This window comes from Lycorma delicatula, chromosome 10, assembly GCF_047948215.1.
Source record: "Lycorma delicatula isolate Av1 chromosome 10, ASM4794821v1, whole genome shotgun sequence".
NCBI lineage: Eukaryota > Metazoa > Arthropoda > Insecta > Hemiptera > Fulgoridae > Lycorma > Lycorma delicatula.
In genome coordinates this window covers 87,537,863-87,552,910 of record NC_134464.1, presented here as the reverse complement: position 1 = coordinate 87,552,910, position 15,048 = coordinate 87,537,863, and the positions used below count along the sequence as shown (strand labels likewise).

Below are 15,048 nucleotides of genomic sequence, written 5' to 3'. Positions count from 1 at the left end.
AGGAAGGCGAAATCGAGCGCAACTACTATGCGCAAAAATATACCCGATGAGGCGAGAAAAGTAGTAGCTGATAGAAATATCAGCCTCGGTTTTGATGAAGGCTGAGGGGGGGACATCTTTGCCCAGTGCCAAGTGCAGTGTTGTACAAACAAGGTATAAGGGCTTAAGAGGACTGCTGACAAAAGCCAATGGCTTAGAAGCAGCATGCGTGGTGGACCGCCGGATAAGGTCCATGGTGGGATCCTCTTCACATCATTAAGGATGACCATTTCTGTAAAAACTTCTTGACTCTCATAATGGTATGCTACTGCCGTTTACTCTGCAAAATATAAAGATATTTTAATTTTTGCAACCTCCATCATCCCCATAACTGCCGAACTCACGCCTTTCTCTATTTAATATTCCTTTTCTATGTATAACTTATCTGTTTATCCTTTTGCCTATTTATTATTTGTTATTACATTCATTTTTAAAGTTTATTTTTTAATGATTTTTTTACAACGTACATTTAAAATTAGGTTATTTTTTGAGATAAAGTTTGTTTCGGTAAATTACCTTGCAAAATAGGAAAAAAAACAATATTTATTAAGTTTCTTGCATAAAAATGAACATCATAGTGACTAAAACTAAACAGATAAATAAAAACTAACTAAAGCAATTTTTAAAAATACGAGGTCTGTAAATAAAGGAATGAGACGAGTTTTTTTGGCAGCCTAAGTGGCAACACTGTAAAGTTACTAGTAAACATATGGTTAAATATTAGGTATTAATATTTTTAGTTTATTGGTTCCACGTGCGACGTAAATAAACTTTTCGTGAATCGAGTTTTTGTTGTGCGTTACAAAAATGAGTGATACTAATTATGAGCAACGTTGTGCGCTCAAGTTCTGTGTTAAACTCGGTGAGAATGCTACTGAAACTTTTTAAAATTGAAAAGGGCGTATGTAGGTGACGCTCTGTCACGAGCCCAACCTTTTAGGTGGTTTAAATCATTTTCAGATGACCGGGAATCAGATGCGGACGATCTACGCTCTGGAAGACCGTTAACGTCAAAAAGTGACGACAATGTTAGCGAATCAGAGATATGATACGGTACGACCGGCGATTAACTGTCAGAATGATTGCAGAACAGTTGAATTTGAACCGTACAACAGTCCATCAAATTTTGACAAACGAATTGGAGATGAAAAACGTTTGTGTAAAATTGGTCCCAAAAAACCTCAATGTTAAGCAGTAAAACAACAGGGTAGAAGTGTGCCGCGATCTTGTAGGGCGAATTGAAACTGATCCTGATTTTCTGAAAAAGTTGTTACTGGTGATGAATCTTGGATATTAGGGTACGACCCAGAAACAAAATGCCAGAGCAAGGAGTGGCACACCTCAAAATCACCACGTCTCAAAAAAGCAAAAATGAATGAATCAAAACCGTGCTAATTTGCTTCTTTGATAGTGACGGCATTGTCCATAAGGAGTTTTTGCCTACAGGACAGACTGTAAATCAATATGTTTACCGAGAAATTCTTGAAAGACTGCGGAAAAGAGTTGCCCGCATGAGACCAGCTATCAAAGACAACTGGATGCTGCATCATGTCAATGCACACTGCACTCTCAATTAATGAATTTTTTACAAAGAAAAACATTTCTGTAGATCCTCAACCATCTAATTCACCTGACTTGAGTCCCTGCGACTTTTTCCTGTTTCTGACTTTTAAAAAAATACCTCAAAAGACATCATTTTGGAACAGTAGAAAACATTTAAAAAATGTAACCGACCATCTAAAGGACATTCCTGTTTCTGAGTTCCAACGCTTGCTATGAAAGTTGAGAAAACCATTTGAAGCGATGCGTGGCTTCCCGAGGGAACTATTTTGAAGGTGAGAGTCCATTGGATTGTAAATAAAAACTTTTTCTGAACCAGTCTCATTACTTTATTTTCAGATCTCATAATTGGCTTTTTTATTGGTGCCTAGGAATGCTTAAAAAATCTTTTACAAAAACTAGCCTACATTATTTTGCAAAGTAAAGAACAAGCAGTATTTAATAACTTTGTTTGCACAAAAATGCTAAGAAACACAGGTTTCAATTCAAGAAAGAATATATGTACGATCACAAGTTAAAGGAAAACTAAAATTACTGTGACTAAAAGTAATACAGATAAGAAAACTAGAACAGAACACCCTATTTTATAAAGAAAACAAACATTATCAATATTTCTCTTTTACCATTTCATCACTCTTCATAAAAAGGATGGTGGTGCGTGGGTTTGTTTGTTATATGTGCTCACATTTTTATTTTAGCTGCTATTGGCACAGAGTGGAACAATGGTGGTGCGCAGGGCGGCTGCATCCAGCACACGAACGATTCAAATATTCAAACAGTTTATACTTCTGGAACGATTCATTCATTCAAACGTTATATACTTCTTGTTACAATTGTGTTTGTTTTTTAGAAATAAAAAGGAAAACATTGATGTTAAGAGCCGTGTTAAAAACTCACAACTCAAGAAACGGCTAAAATATTCAGGATTTTGAAGCTTTTTGTTGTAAAAGTTTTTATTGTTGTTAGTACGCTAAATTCATGAAAGTTATTTAGTTTCAATTAGCCAAATCATTTATTAGTGATTGAAATGAATTTATTTATTTATTGATTATTAAAACAATTTTTTTAACTGCACTGTAAATAAACATGTTTATCAACATAGTACAAATAAACCAATAAACAAATAAGTATGACTTATTTAGAGAATAAATTTAGCTATTGTTGCAGCAAAATGATATATAGCAAATACGACTCGTACAACAGTCAAAACCACAAATCTTTTAAAAGAATAATTAGAAGAAAAGTTAAATAATTAATTTAACTGTTACTCAAAAAGATAAATTCTTTGGTAATGGTTAAGTTCTTGGAAATTTAAAATTGATTTACGTTTATATTTATTCACACTTGCTTATTTTTTTGTAATATTTTCATATATTTAATTTTAATTATGTAATATAAAAATATTATACCTATTCGTGTTTTTAATAGCAAATTCTAAATTTTATTGTTGAAAGATTCAAGAATTAAAATTAAAATCTACGAAAATAGTAAATTTTCAACGGATTATGACAGTTCGTAATATTAATGCAACCGAGATGCTAAGAAAAAGGAAGAAACCATATAGTAAATGGAGTCGATGGACAGTATGTTCTAAGTCATGCACAACTCAACGATTCAGGTAAGTCCTTGGTAAAATAAGTAGTATAAAGTCCAACTCACCGATCATATCTCTTTAATTTACTGACGTTAAAAAGCGATAGTAATTCATTCACTTTTATCAAACAAGTAATTAAGCTTTTAGAATGACACCTAACTTAAGTGCATTATTCAATAACCAGATTCAGTAATGTTATAAAATAATAATATGTTTCTGTAGCAGTAGTCAAAACCTACGGTAATATGACAACCAAAATTTACACGATTCATAAAACAGTAGTAAATGAAATTATCCAAATTTTAAACCAATTTTCTATGATTGTGTTGATATTAAATCATTTTTGGAATATATTTTTTTAAGGAACTTTATGCTAACTTACACAATAAAAGTAACATAAACACATATCCTGCAAATTATTTTGTTTTAGTAAACTGAACTCTAGTTCGTAGAACACAACTTAGATTTCATATGATAAGTCATAACTGTGAGATAAAAGGTAACAAAATAAGTCTGCTTAGATTCTAAAGTATAAATTATTTGAATAGATTTGGTACGCATTTAAAATTTGTATTTAGATTATATTTTCTTAATTAAGCTAATTACCCTAAGAGAAGCATCACGAATAAAGCAAGCATCATTTTCATTATAAGATAAATCATTTGTCAAGAAAAGAAGGAACTTCACAAAGGGGAGAAAAATGAGTTCTGTTACAATTTTAAACTATCCTAGATGTTTTAAGTTATCTTAAAGTCATTTAATGATATAATAATTTTTATAGTAAATAATATTCCATATTTTTCCCCTGCTTTTTGAGTGTTTGAGATTAATGTTTTGTTACAGTTCAATTTGTAAATTTTTATTAGTTATAAATTTTTTGATTCGATTTAGGTTAGTTTGAAAAATTTTGTTATTCGATGGGTTTTAACACCGTTGGAAATGTCTTTCGAGGCATTTACATCAATGCCACCCTGATAGAGGTTGCACTGATGACTGAAATATGTAATCAGGCATTGAGGGTCTGGAAGATGACCACTGGTAAAGTCCATCAGGTTTAGGAATGGAGGGGGTGGTGTGGTACGACCAGGATTGTCACAAAGCAGGATTGTCTTCCCCTGTGGGGTCAGGATGGATGGACTGATGCATATTTTTTTTCTCAATATACTTTTATCTTTTAGAATTTTAACATTAATTCTAACATTTAGAAATTTATGAAAATTACCATTTAAAAAAAAAATATACATTTTTCACTGCGATCAGGCTTGTTACTAAACCAGCCAACAAAGAGTACTAAAATGTTTATGTCGATAAAGATTGTGTATTGCTTATATTTACAAAGTAAAGAAATAGCACAAATTTGAAAAAGTTATGTTAGGAAGAGGAAGGAAATCTCAATGAAAATTAAGGTGCTTTGTTGAAGAAAATGTAAAATGTTTATTGAAGACTTGAAAAAAGTACATCAGGAAAATTTAATGAAGCGAAAAAAATTATCAGATGAAAACTTTGAATGAAGAGGATCTGCTGAAAGAAAAGTCAAAGAAAAAGAAGAAAAATTCGATGAAAAAACTAGGGAAAGATAAGGTGGTTGAATTAATTCATAATAATAGATGATTCTACTCATAGTACAAGTAACCAGAATTTTTTTTTGGCTTGATATCACTACATAAAAGAAAGAGAGAGAGAGAGAGAGAGAGAGAAAGGGATATACAGTCATTGAGATACATTTTTAAATGAAAAATGCTCAAAAATGATTTACAAACAGATATCTAAATCCAAATAGTTGTTTTAAATGCTTAACAGTCATCGATAAAAGGGTTACAGAGAAATTACCAAAAGGTAAATATAAAAAAAACTTAAAATAATAATTAAAAATTGGCAATTAAAAGAAAAAAATTAATAATAATAAATAAATAACCAGCACTCATAAAACACAACAAAAAGGATCTTTTCCTTTGCTTATAGAATAAATTAAAAAGCTGAACTGTAACTTGTTGAACAGTCCAGGTTGAAAGTAAAACTTCAGCTAAAAGAAAAACATTTGAAATAACTTAATGTACCCGCTGATACTGGCTGCTCCACCGTGACGTGTACCTCTAATATAGGGTTTGTATGACAAAAATTTATCTTAACTTAAACTAAAATAGCAATAATCTTTAACCAGTTATAGAATTATCTTCTACGTTAAATAAAATTTACACGACATAACTTTTAAAGTTCTTAAAACTATCTCCAATGATTTTTTTATAAATTTTAAAAGTCTAATAGAATATTGGTCTCACGATAATATTCAATAAAGGATTTCTCAACCGTCGCTAATTAATAAGTTTCCCACCAACTACCTTGCTTCCTTTTAATACAGGCTTTTTAAAAACTTTGGTCTCTAATAAACTTACTTTATGACCAGTTTCTAATCAATGCTGGGCCACAGCCAATTTCTCTTGTCTTCTGTACTTTTAATGAACTAAATTTTCCTCTCTAGTTTCAATTTTTCTTTTCAGTTTGCCCCGTGTATTCTAGACTCCAATTATAATAGTTATTCTTTTAAGGCAATAATTGCAATTTAGGATATATCAATTTTTTTTAAATGCCCAAAAAACACGTGAAAGATAAATTAAAAGAAGCAAAGGAAGAAAGAAAAATTGAAAATTTTTATCAGTTTTTCTTATATTTATTTCATAATTTTTTTTACCTTTACTAGTTCTTTTACATCCATTGATAATGACAGTTAAACAATCAAAATATGCATTTGGCTTTAAATTTTTGCACAATAGATGGTTTTAAACATTTTCTAATTATTAACAAAGACGATACAGATCAAATACTTCAATATTTTTTAATGTAATTTTGACCATATTTTATTATTAGGATTTGCTAACCGCTTCAGGATGGGCACCACTAACATTTCCAAGTATAGTAACTCCAGCAATACGGAGCTATATAATTAAGTATAATTTTTTTTAAAGTATCATTTTAAAATGAATCTATAAAACATTTTAAATAATTTAAAACTGTTATATTTCATCTCACTGATCAAACCATATATTTTAATTTTGCAATAACTTTAATGTCTTATTTTGTATTACAATGTTATTCTATTTTTGTGACTACTAATTTATATCCCATACATATTTATATGTGTATATTTATATATGTAACTACATATTTATATATGTAACTACATATTTATATATGTAGTTTGGATAAACTACATTATTTATAAATAGTAAAAAATGTACTATTTATAAAATTCATTAAATTATATAAATATATATTTTTAAATATATAAATACTTACATTTTTTAACTACTTTTAATAAAATTCTACTAATCACTGACCATTTTACTGATACTGTCAACTGTAATGAATACCAGAAGGTTAAGGTACTGTAGTAATAGTAGTAGTAGAAAGTAGTAGTAGTAGTAGTAGTAGTAGTAGTAGTAGTAGTAGTAGTAGTAAGAGTAGTAGAAAAAGGAGGACTTAAGTAGTGTAGTTTATATTGGACAGAAAAGAAATTACTTCAACCCAGATTAGAAGATTGAAGAAAGGAAGACAAAGAGGTCAACAACAAAAGAACAGTGCAAAAGAAAAAGGCTCTATATTGCACAAGACTCTGATTAGACAGATTACTACCTCACTCAACCAGTAACGTTTTGCTCGCACAACTGCTACTTTCTTTACATCAGAATGCTTACCTTAAAATCATCAGTATTGTTTCTAAAATACATGAAAACAGATTCAAGTTTTTACGTAAAGTTAATTATTTTTTACGGATAAACTGAACTAAACTAATGCAACATTTTAAAAAACTCACGTCAAAATGTTTCAATTTCTTTTGAAGCCATACTGTAAATCATAAAAATTAACACAGATTTTCGTTCATGAACGCAACACAGCAGAACTTAAATATGATCCAGCCAACAGAATTCTATATCACAGTTTAAAATGTTTTTAACAGATTATATCAAACTCTCAAAACGTTTCCTAAAGCAAATCTCTCCATTCTTCAAGTCTTTACAAAAATATTACAAATCCAACATTCCTTAGTTGTAAATTATCAAAATACTACTGTTTATAAACTCACTCAAAAACACTGACAACACATTAGAAAATTCATAAACATAAATTCTAAGTTGTTTTTAAAAACGACCAGACCTCATAAAACAAATAAAACTCATAATTCAACATAAGTATAATTTGACAACAAATATGTATATTAACATTCCAGTAGCAGAGATATTTTCCCATCTTAAAAAAGAATAGTAATTCAGTAGTAATAAAATAAATGTATTAAAAATTAATCAGTATTATTTTTATTATCAAAGAAAAATTTCATTATGTTTCAAAATTAATAATACACAATCCAATGGCCTTCCTATGGATTCCCATATTTCTAGCTGTAACAGAAATATTTTAGAATATAGAAACACGTGTGCACACATGCCCACACACACATACATACCTGCTCACAAACAACAAACATAATCACAAAATAGTTTAACTGAATAGACAAACACCATCATATTATACCAAAATATCAAAGAAATATAAAAAATCTGTAGCATTCACAAATAAATTACATCATGAATTTAAACATTACAGCTGAATATAAACTCAATAAACCAATATATTTTCTTAGCTCTTCATTGAAGAAAAACTACCAACTAAAGCACACTTAAAAAACATCCAAAAAAAAACACATACTGAAAGAAACTGATTTGCAATACCTTAAACCACCCAGCTTCACACACAATTTTATTCAATATCATAAAAAAATCACTGAGAACTCAGCATTACAAAATATCCCACACAAACACACATAAAATCACACTCATTGATTCATTCCTGTACAAAGTAAATAAAAAATAAATCAGAATAAAATATGTATTTAAAAAAAGACTCAAAGAGAATAGCTCATAAATTTAAGATAATACAGAAAATAAATAATAAAAGCAATATTATACACCAAATTTGGAATATTATATACTTGTCTAAAGAAACAGAACCCAGTTTCAAGCAAGGATACACTAATTTAAAACTATCCAAAGTAAAATAGGATCATTTGCTAACTTTCTCGAATTAATCGTAAACTACTATCATTAATAACAGCACTGTTTGGAATCCAAAAAAATAGTAGGATTACATTTTAACAAACTTGAACGTTATGAAATAAATAGAGAAACAGAAATAAAAACTTAAAAAGTGGGCTAAAGATTCAAAACATTGTTTTGAATTTACAATGAATTTTATAAGTTGGCAACAATAACGCATTGTTTAAAGAGTGGATGACAAATGGCAGCACAATACCAGAATAAAGCATTTAATAGTAGATTAATAAAAACATATAATAGTAGCATAACTGTGGTGTAAATATTTTGGTTCTACTTACAATATCCACAAAAGAGAGCAGCATTCCGTCATAGAACAAATGCTATCAAAGAACTTCCCAGTTCACAAAACAATTGCTGTAATGACAGACATACATCACCATAATAAACTTTCTATTCAACAATAAGTTTTGTTGGGTTTCACTCCTTTAATATACAAACAACAAATGGCAGAATTCTGTTCCTAATTGGTGCAAGTCACAAGTGGAACACCGCCTTTATAGTTCTGCTACATCACCATGTTATACTCTCATGCTATGCTGTCACTTGTTAGCAACTCTTATCAATTAATAACAATTACTATTCAAAATTATAATTTTATGTAATTTTTTATTGCCAAAATCATGAACAAAAATATCACTAATTTTATGTTTTTAATTACAAACAAATCGGTTAAATAAATGTTGTTCACAATAATCATTTAAACTGGCTGATGAGTTGGGTTGGTTTACTTGCATTGTAAATATATTTATTAGATTATGATGTAATAAGGATCGATTGATTTCTTGGTGTGGTTATATGAAAGTGGATTTTGTAACGTGGTTGAGAAAATTGTAGTTGTGCTATACTGGTAGAAGAATCAAATATGTTGAATTTTTTGAATTTATTTTGAATTGTATTTTACTTGTATAATTTTGTACATCCATCTACACAAAAAAAAGATTAGTTGACTTAGAAAAAAAAAAAAATAGAATCATTTATATGTTTTACACTGTCGGCACAAAATAATTTTTTTAATTTTACAACATGAAGGACAAAAGATTTATTTACTACATTTTCTTATATTACAAGATGACGTTCACTTGTATACTTCAGCATTCATGGATATAACTTTCGAATCCTAATTTTGTATTAAAGAAAAACAACCAGCAGTATGTTTCTAGATTAAAATAATCACACAACCGAGAAAAATATTAACTATTATTATAAGTATGACCTTGTCTTTAAATCAAGCGTACTCAAAATAGATAACAAACATACCTTTATAATACATTGAAAACCCATTATTTTAATATACTTATCCACAATATATCAAACCATCCCATGTAGCAGAAACATGTTACTTACATTAATTTCATCATCTAATACACAACCATTCATCAATTGACAATTACACTGAAGAACTGAATGCAATAAAATATCCAGTAAAAGTTAATAGTTTAACTAAACCTAATTATGGATAACATGTTACAAAACTAAAGTCATAGTTATTGACAGAAAATTCATGATATTAACAGTCACACAAATTTTTTGTAAGAAAGACATCACTGTTTTGCTTTCAAAACTAACAAAATTTGCAAAATCATATTGCTTTCAAAACTAACAAAATTTGCAAAATCATAAACAAACTAATAAATACAGTAACCCAGAAGTATAAAAAATAAACTCAAATGAATCCATTAAGACAATCTAGATGAACATTCACCTACAGACACAAGGAAAGAGATGCAATAAATATATCAATTTCTGCCAACCAGAAAATAAAAACAGAACACACAAAGAACAAAACATCACAACATTCAGATAGTAAAAATAGCACATTAAAACCAAGATGTCAACTTATTTGAAAAGTATTGAATTTGATTATTTGGTTAAAAAAAATAACAGAATGAATACAACATGGATTGACTGTATTATTTGATTGCATACATAAAAAGGTTCTAAGATTTCTGAGAAGATTTCATTAGCCTCAGTTCTATTGCAAACTGAAAATGGTGCTAATCATTAGCTTTAAAAGAAAGAAGTGGATCTATTTTTTGAAAGTGAAATCATTTAAAAGTCTTAATAAATTTTAAACAAATCATGTCTTGACGAAACATTTGACATCATTACTCGTAAAGTAAATATTAATGGATTTATTTTGACTAATAATGGATTAAAAGCCATAAGAAATAACTTTTAAGTACTCTTTAAGTTGTGATGTAGTAAAAATATTTTAATCGCAAAAACATAAAATTAAAGCTTGAATTTTTTTATATCAATCTTACCAGTTGTATGAATTTTTATTATTACACATTATACCTTATTATTACACCTTATATGGAAAACTAATTTAAATTAATTTGAAAATAAAATTAGTTTTCGATTGTACTTTGATCATCATAATTAATGGTCTGTCTCAGTTATGCCCACCTGACTAAACAAGATCAAACTATTAAACTTTAAATTGGGCTTAATCAGTATTGAGAAATCACATGCTCAATGTAAAGTAAGAAATTAAATTCCTAGTGGAGATTTAATAAAATATATTTTAGTATGCAGGACTGGTAGCTGCAGATGATGTTAAATTGATAAAAACAAAAAAATTTAATCGATGTTAGGCTAATACATAGATATATTTAGTTTATTTTTTATAAGTTTTTCTCACTTTTATGTGAGAGTACTTTATAGTCCTACCTGAATCATTTTTATGTTTATTCATTCCACTCTGGTAAATTACTAGCTTATTTCCTTTCAATTTTTTATAACTAATTAATTTTATAATGTGTAAAAAAATGTTAAGCCTGGCTGGGATTTTACCTCAGAATCTTCTAGCTGAAAGGCAGAGAAACTACCAGTCTGCAATATCAATCGTTGTAATAAACATTATTAATCAATTATTTTAAATATGTATTGGTTTCTAATTTTATTTTTGTTTTATAATTGCATTTATTTAACTTCATAATTATTAAAAATTGTAGACAATTAATTTCCTAACCAAATGAAAACTGCGTTTAGAGGAGTCTCTAAGTTTAGAGGAGTTTAAATGAGAGTCTGGTAGAGACCCCTTTTTAACAGAATTACCAGTGGCAATCCAATAAATTCACCGGTACTTAAGAAACTACTATTGTAACTTTAAAGAAGAAGAAGCTCAATAATTACCTTTGAAAGTCCACAGGAAGAATAATTTCCATATGGTCCATAAGTGGATCATTCAAAATCTATAATAACTTCAAACATTTATTATCTCAGTTCAATTATGTATGCACATTCTCAGAGAGTTTTTTATGCCTATATCATTTATTAATTTTTTATCAGCAGGGTCCAATTATGACTCCTTACTGTTGTTTCTTACATTTTAATTCACATTATATTATCAAACTTTTGGTCAGAAATATCCCAAATAATCTAAAAGTATTTAGTGCAATGTCATTAGTAACCTATAAAAAAAAATTAATGAATGGCTCTTAGAAACTGTACTACAAAAATCAAACAATATCATCCACTCAATAGAACTAAACATTTTAGCTCTGATAACGATTTAACTGGTGATATACGTTAATACTTTGTATAACATACTTACTTTAATTTTGTATAGTTAAGTAATGAGCAGTTTATAAAATAGATTCTATCAATATATACATACTGTTACAATAACTGTTCATATTCTTTAATTGTTTTATAACTAATTCATATAATTATAGCATTGTAATGTATACTTCATCTGTAAATACTGTAACTGATATGTTTTTTGAATGATTATGAATGTAATTATGTACTACTTTTTGTATAGGATTCCTATCCAAGCATATACTGCTAGGCACATTTGGATAGTAATTCCATTTTACTTAATTAGTTATATTAAAAATTATTTTACAAAAATTACATCTTAAGTTAATTTCAAACTTATAAAAATAGAATTAATTAATTTAAATGAATGAGAATTATGATGTAAAACTATTTATTTTAATGGAATAGATCTGATTTATAGTTTTTATACACTTATTTACCACTGTTTGAAAAAATTGTATAATATTTTTCTTTTGTTTTTTTTTTGTTTTAATGCCGCAAACAAAATCATTTAATCTATATTTAATAAATCTTTATCCATTTTTACTTCCTTGTACAAAGTAAATAAAGTATGAAAGTATTGTGATTGCGAAAATTTTCAGTTACTAAATTTCAATGGAAATACCCATTTTGACCATCCCTGAATCCACTTTGAATAGTTTCGGTGTGACATCTATAAGACTGTATGTATGTATGTATGTATGTATGTATGTACATATGTATCTCGCATAACTCAGAAACGATTAGCTGTAGGATGTTGAAATTTTGGTTATAGGACTGTTGTAACATCTAGTTGTGCACTACCCGTTTTCATTGCAATTGACTGAACCAAAAGTGCCCTTTTGGACTCTTTCTTAACTGCACTAATAAGTCCTCATTGAGAGCTTTTCAACGATATATATCATAAGTGGTACTTATTTTCATTGGTTCTAGAGTTAAGCCAAACAAAAATTTTAATAAATGAAATATTTGGATCTTAGGGGAAGGTACATCAGTTTGAATCAGACTTCTCCTTTTTTTATTTATTTTTCTTATTTAAATATATTGAGTTATTAATAATTATTAACCTCTCATTGTAAAAATGTTTTACGATGAATAATGATTCAACAAAAAAAAAGAAAAAAGTATCAAAAGTTTTTATGAGATAGAATTTTATGTACTTCTCACTTAAAAGAAAAATGTATAAATGTAATTTAATAGGCAAACAAGTAAGTCATGTGTTCACATCAGATCTTTTTCGGTGTTCAGATGAGGAGAAACCATTTTGGTCGATCACTGAAGTTAATAAAAAACCTTTCACATCTTTTATTCAAATTATAATTTTTCTTTACCTAATTATACTTCACTGTTATTATTAGTATATTTTATTTTAATTATTTACATTTGAAATAGTATTCTAAAAAGTATTTTTCATTAATTAAAAGTATTTGCTAGATTTTTTTTTTTTTTGCAGATGGTGCAAAAAACCAACTGTATGTGGAAATGATATTATACAAGAAACAGCATATTGTTACATAGAAGGTACTTTTTGCCAAAAATGGATTCAGAAAAAAATCGAAGAAAATCAAGGCGAAGATAATGAAGGTGACATGGAATAAAGGTTTATAATTTATTTAATTTATTGCACTAAAATTATAGATTAAACATAAACTATTTTCCCAATATGTTCGGACTAAATGACAGCTTTTTCAATATACAGTAACTTCCTCAGATGTTACATACAAAAAGCTGTCATGTTATCGAAAAAGCACTCATTTTCTAAATAAATCTTGTGAAAATCAAAAAGCATATTGTTTTCATTCTCCGATTTGTTATTATGAATTTTCACCAAGTATGGAGATGGTAGGAAGTCCCGCTCTCTCCATACTAATAAATAAATCCAGCTTAATTGGGCTCTACTGCTACCAATTCTCATCGGTGACATTGTTCACTGCTGCTGGAAAAGATGGGGGTGGATAAGCTATAGTGGGAATCATCTGGTGTGTTCATTCATGGTGGTGGGTCGTAGTCAAGTGGGAAATGATGGTAGATACAGTGTATTTACTGTCAAAGAACATTTGTTAGTTTTTTGTGTGGATCCACAAACATTCACACACTGTTAAAACATTGGAGAACATTATGAATGACTTTTTTGTGCGTTTTGGGAAATCGTCACAATCACAGCAAACATTACTTTCACGGGAGAAGAAGGCTTTTGCAACAGGAAGTGTTCTTGATGCGCCATGCAGTGGAAGGCCAAGCACTCGAGCTGAGACATGTGCTGCGGTGGAAACATCAGCTCAATGGGATCATCGATGAAATCAATGCACAAACGTTCTGCAGAATAGACATTCCAAGATAGAAAATGTGATACCGTATGCAGAAGAACTTAAAAGTTAAATGTTTTCGTCTAGCCACAGTTGATGGGTTGAGTGACAATGACCTTGATCAATGTATTTATCCATGTCAGTTATTGCATGAACGCTTTCCAAGAGCAAATGATAAAAAGAATATCATGTTCTCAGATAAGTTTGTGATTTATCAAAGCTCTCTTAACTGAAATTTGTTTCTGTGCAAAAGACAATCCTCACTTTTTTGAGGAACAAACACCATCCGCTCATGTTATGATTTGGGCTGGGATGACAACTGAACATCTCCTTGGTCCTTATTTTTTCAATGGTACAGTTAATCAACACAGTTATCTGAAAATGATCAACGAGTAGTTAATTAACAGTAAAAGGGATTGCTGAAATCATTACATTCCAGCAAGATGGTGCTCCAGCGCATTTTGCTTTGAATGTCCACAGAATTGCCTTCACCATCAAGAAGCCCTAATTTTACCATATCTGACAATGCACTCTGGGGTTTTGTAAAAGAAGATATCTGAAAACACAGATATGTCAAAAACGAGCAGCTCTAAGACGCTGTTCATTCAGCATTTGAAATTATTACTCCTGTCATGCTGTTGCAAATGAACAACCAAACATAAAGGCGCACATAGCTGTGCTTTGAACATGAGTTAACTCTCACAGACATTTTAGATCCATAGAAGATAAGCTGCACCTATCCTAATAATTTCATAACTATTGTAAAGGAACTTTCCACCCAACCACTAAAGGCACCATCCATTGATTAATGCATGAATTGACAGTCAAGGTTTTATTTGATAACTTTTTATGTTAATTTTTGTTTACATAAAAAGTAAATACACTACAAAATCAT

At 29.1% G+C, this 15,048-nt stretch overlaps 1 protein-coding gene across 2 annotated transcripts in view; it reads left to right on the top strand.

Annotated features, from left to right (window-relative positions):
* The window catches only part of LOC142331113 (uncharacterized), a 93,236-nt gene that overhangs the window by 60,573 nt on the left and 17,615 nt on the right, over nucleotides 1-15,048 (top strand). For both annotated transcript variants that reach the window (XM_075376792.1, XM_075376791.1), the window contains exons 5-6: nucleotides 3,054-3,217; nucleotides 13,301-13,431. In XM_075376792.1, the coding sequence (XP_075232907.1) occupies nucleotides 3,054-3,217; nucleotides 13,301-13,431 (295 nt within the window). The remainder of the gene's footprint in view (nucleotides 1-3,053; nucleotides 3,218-13,300; nucleotides 13,432-15,048) is intronic.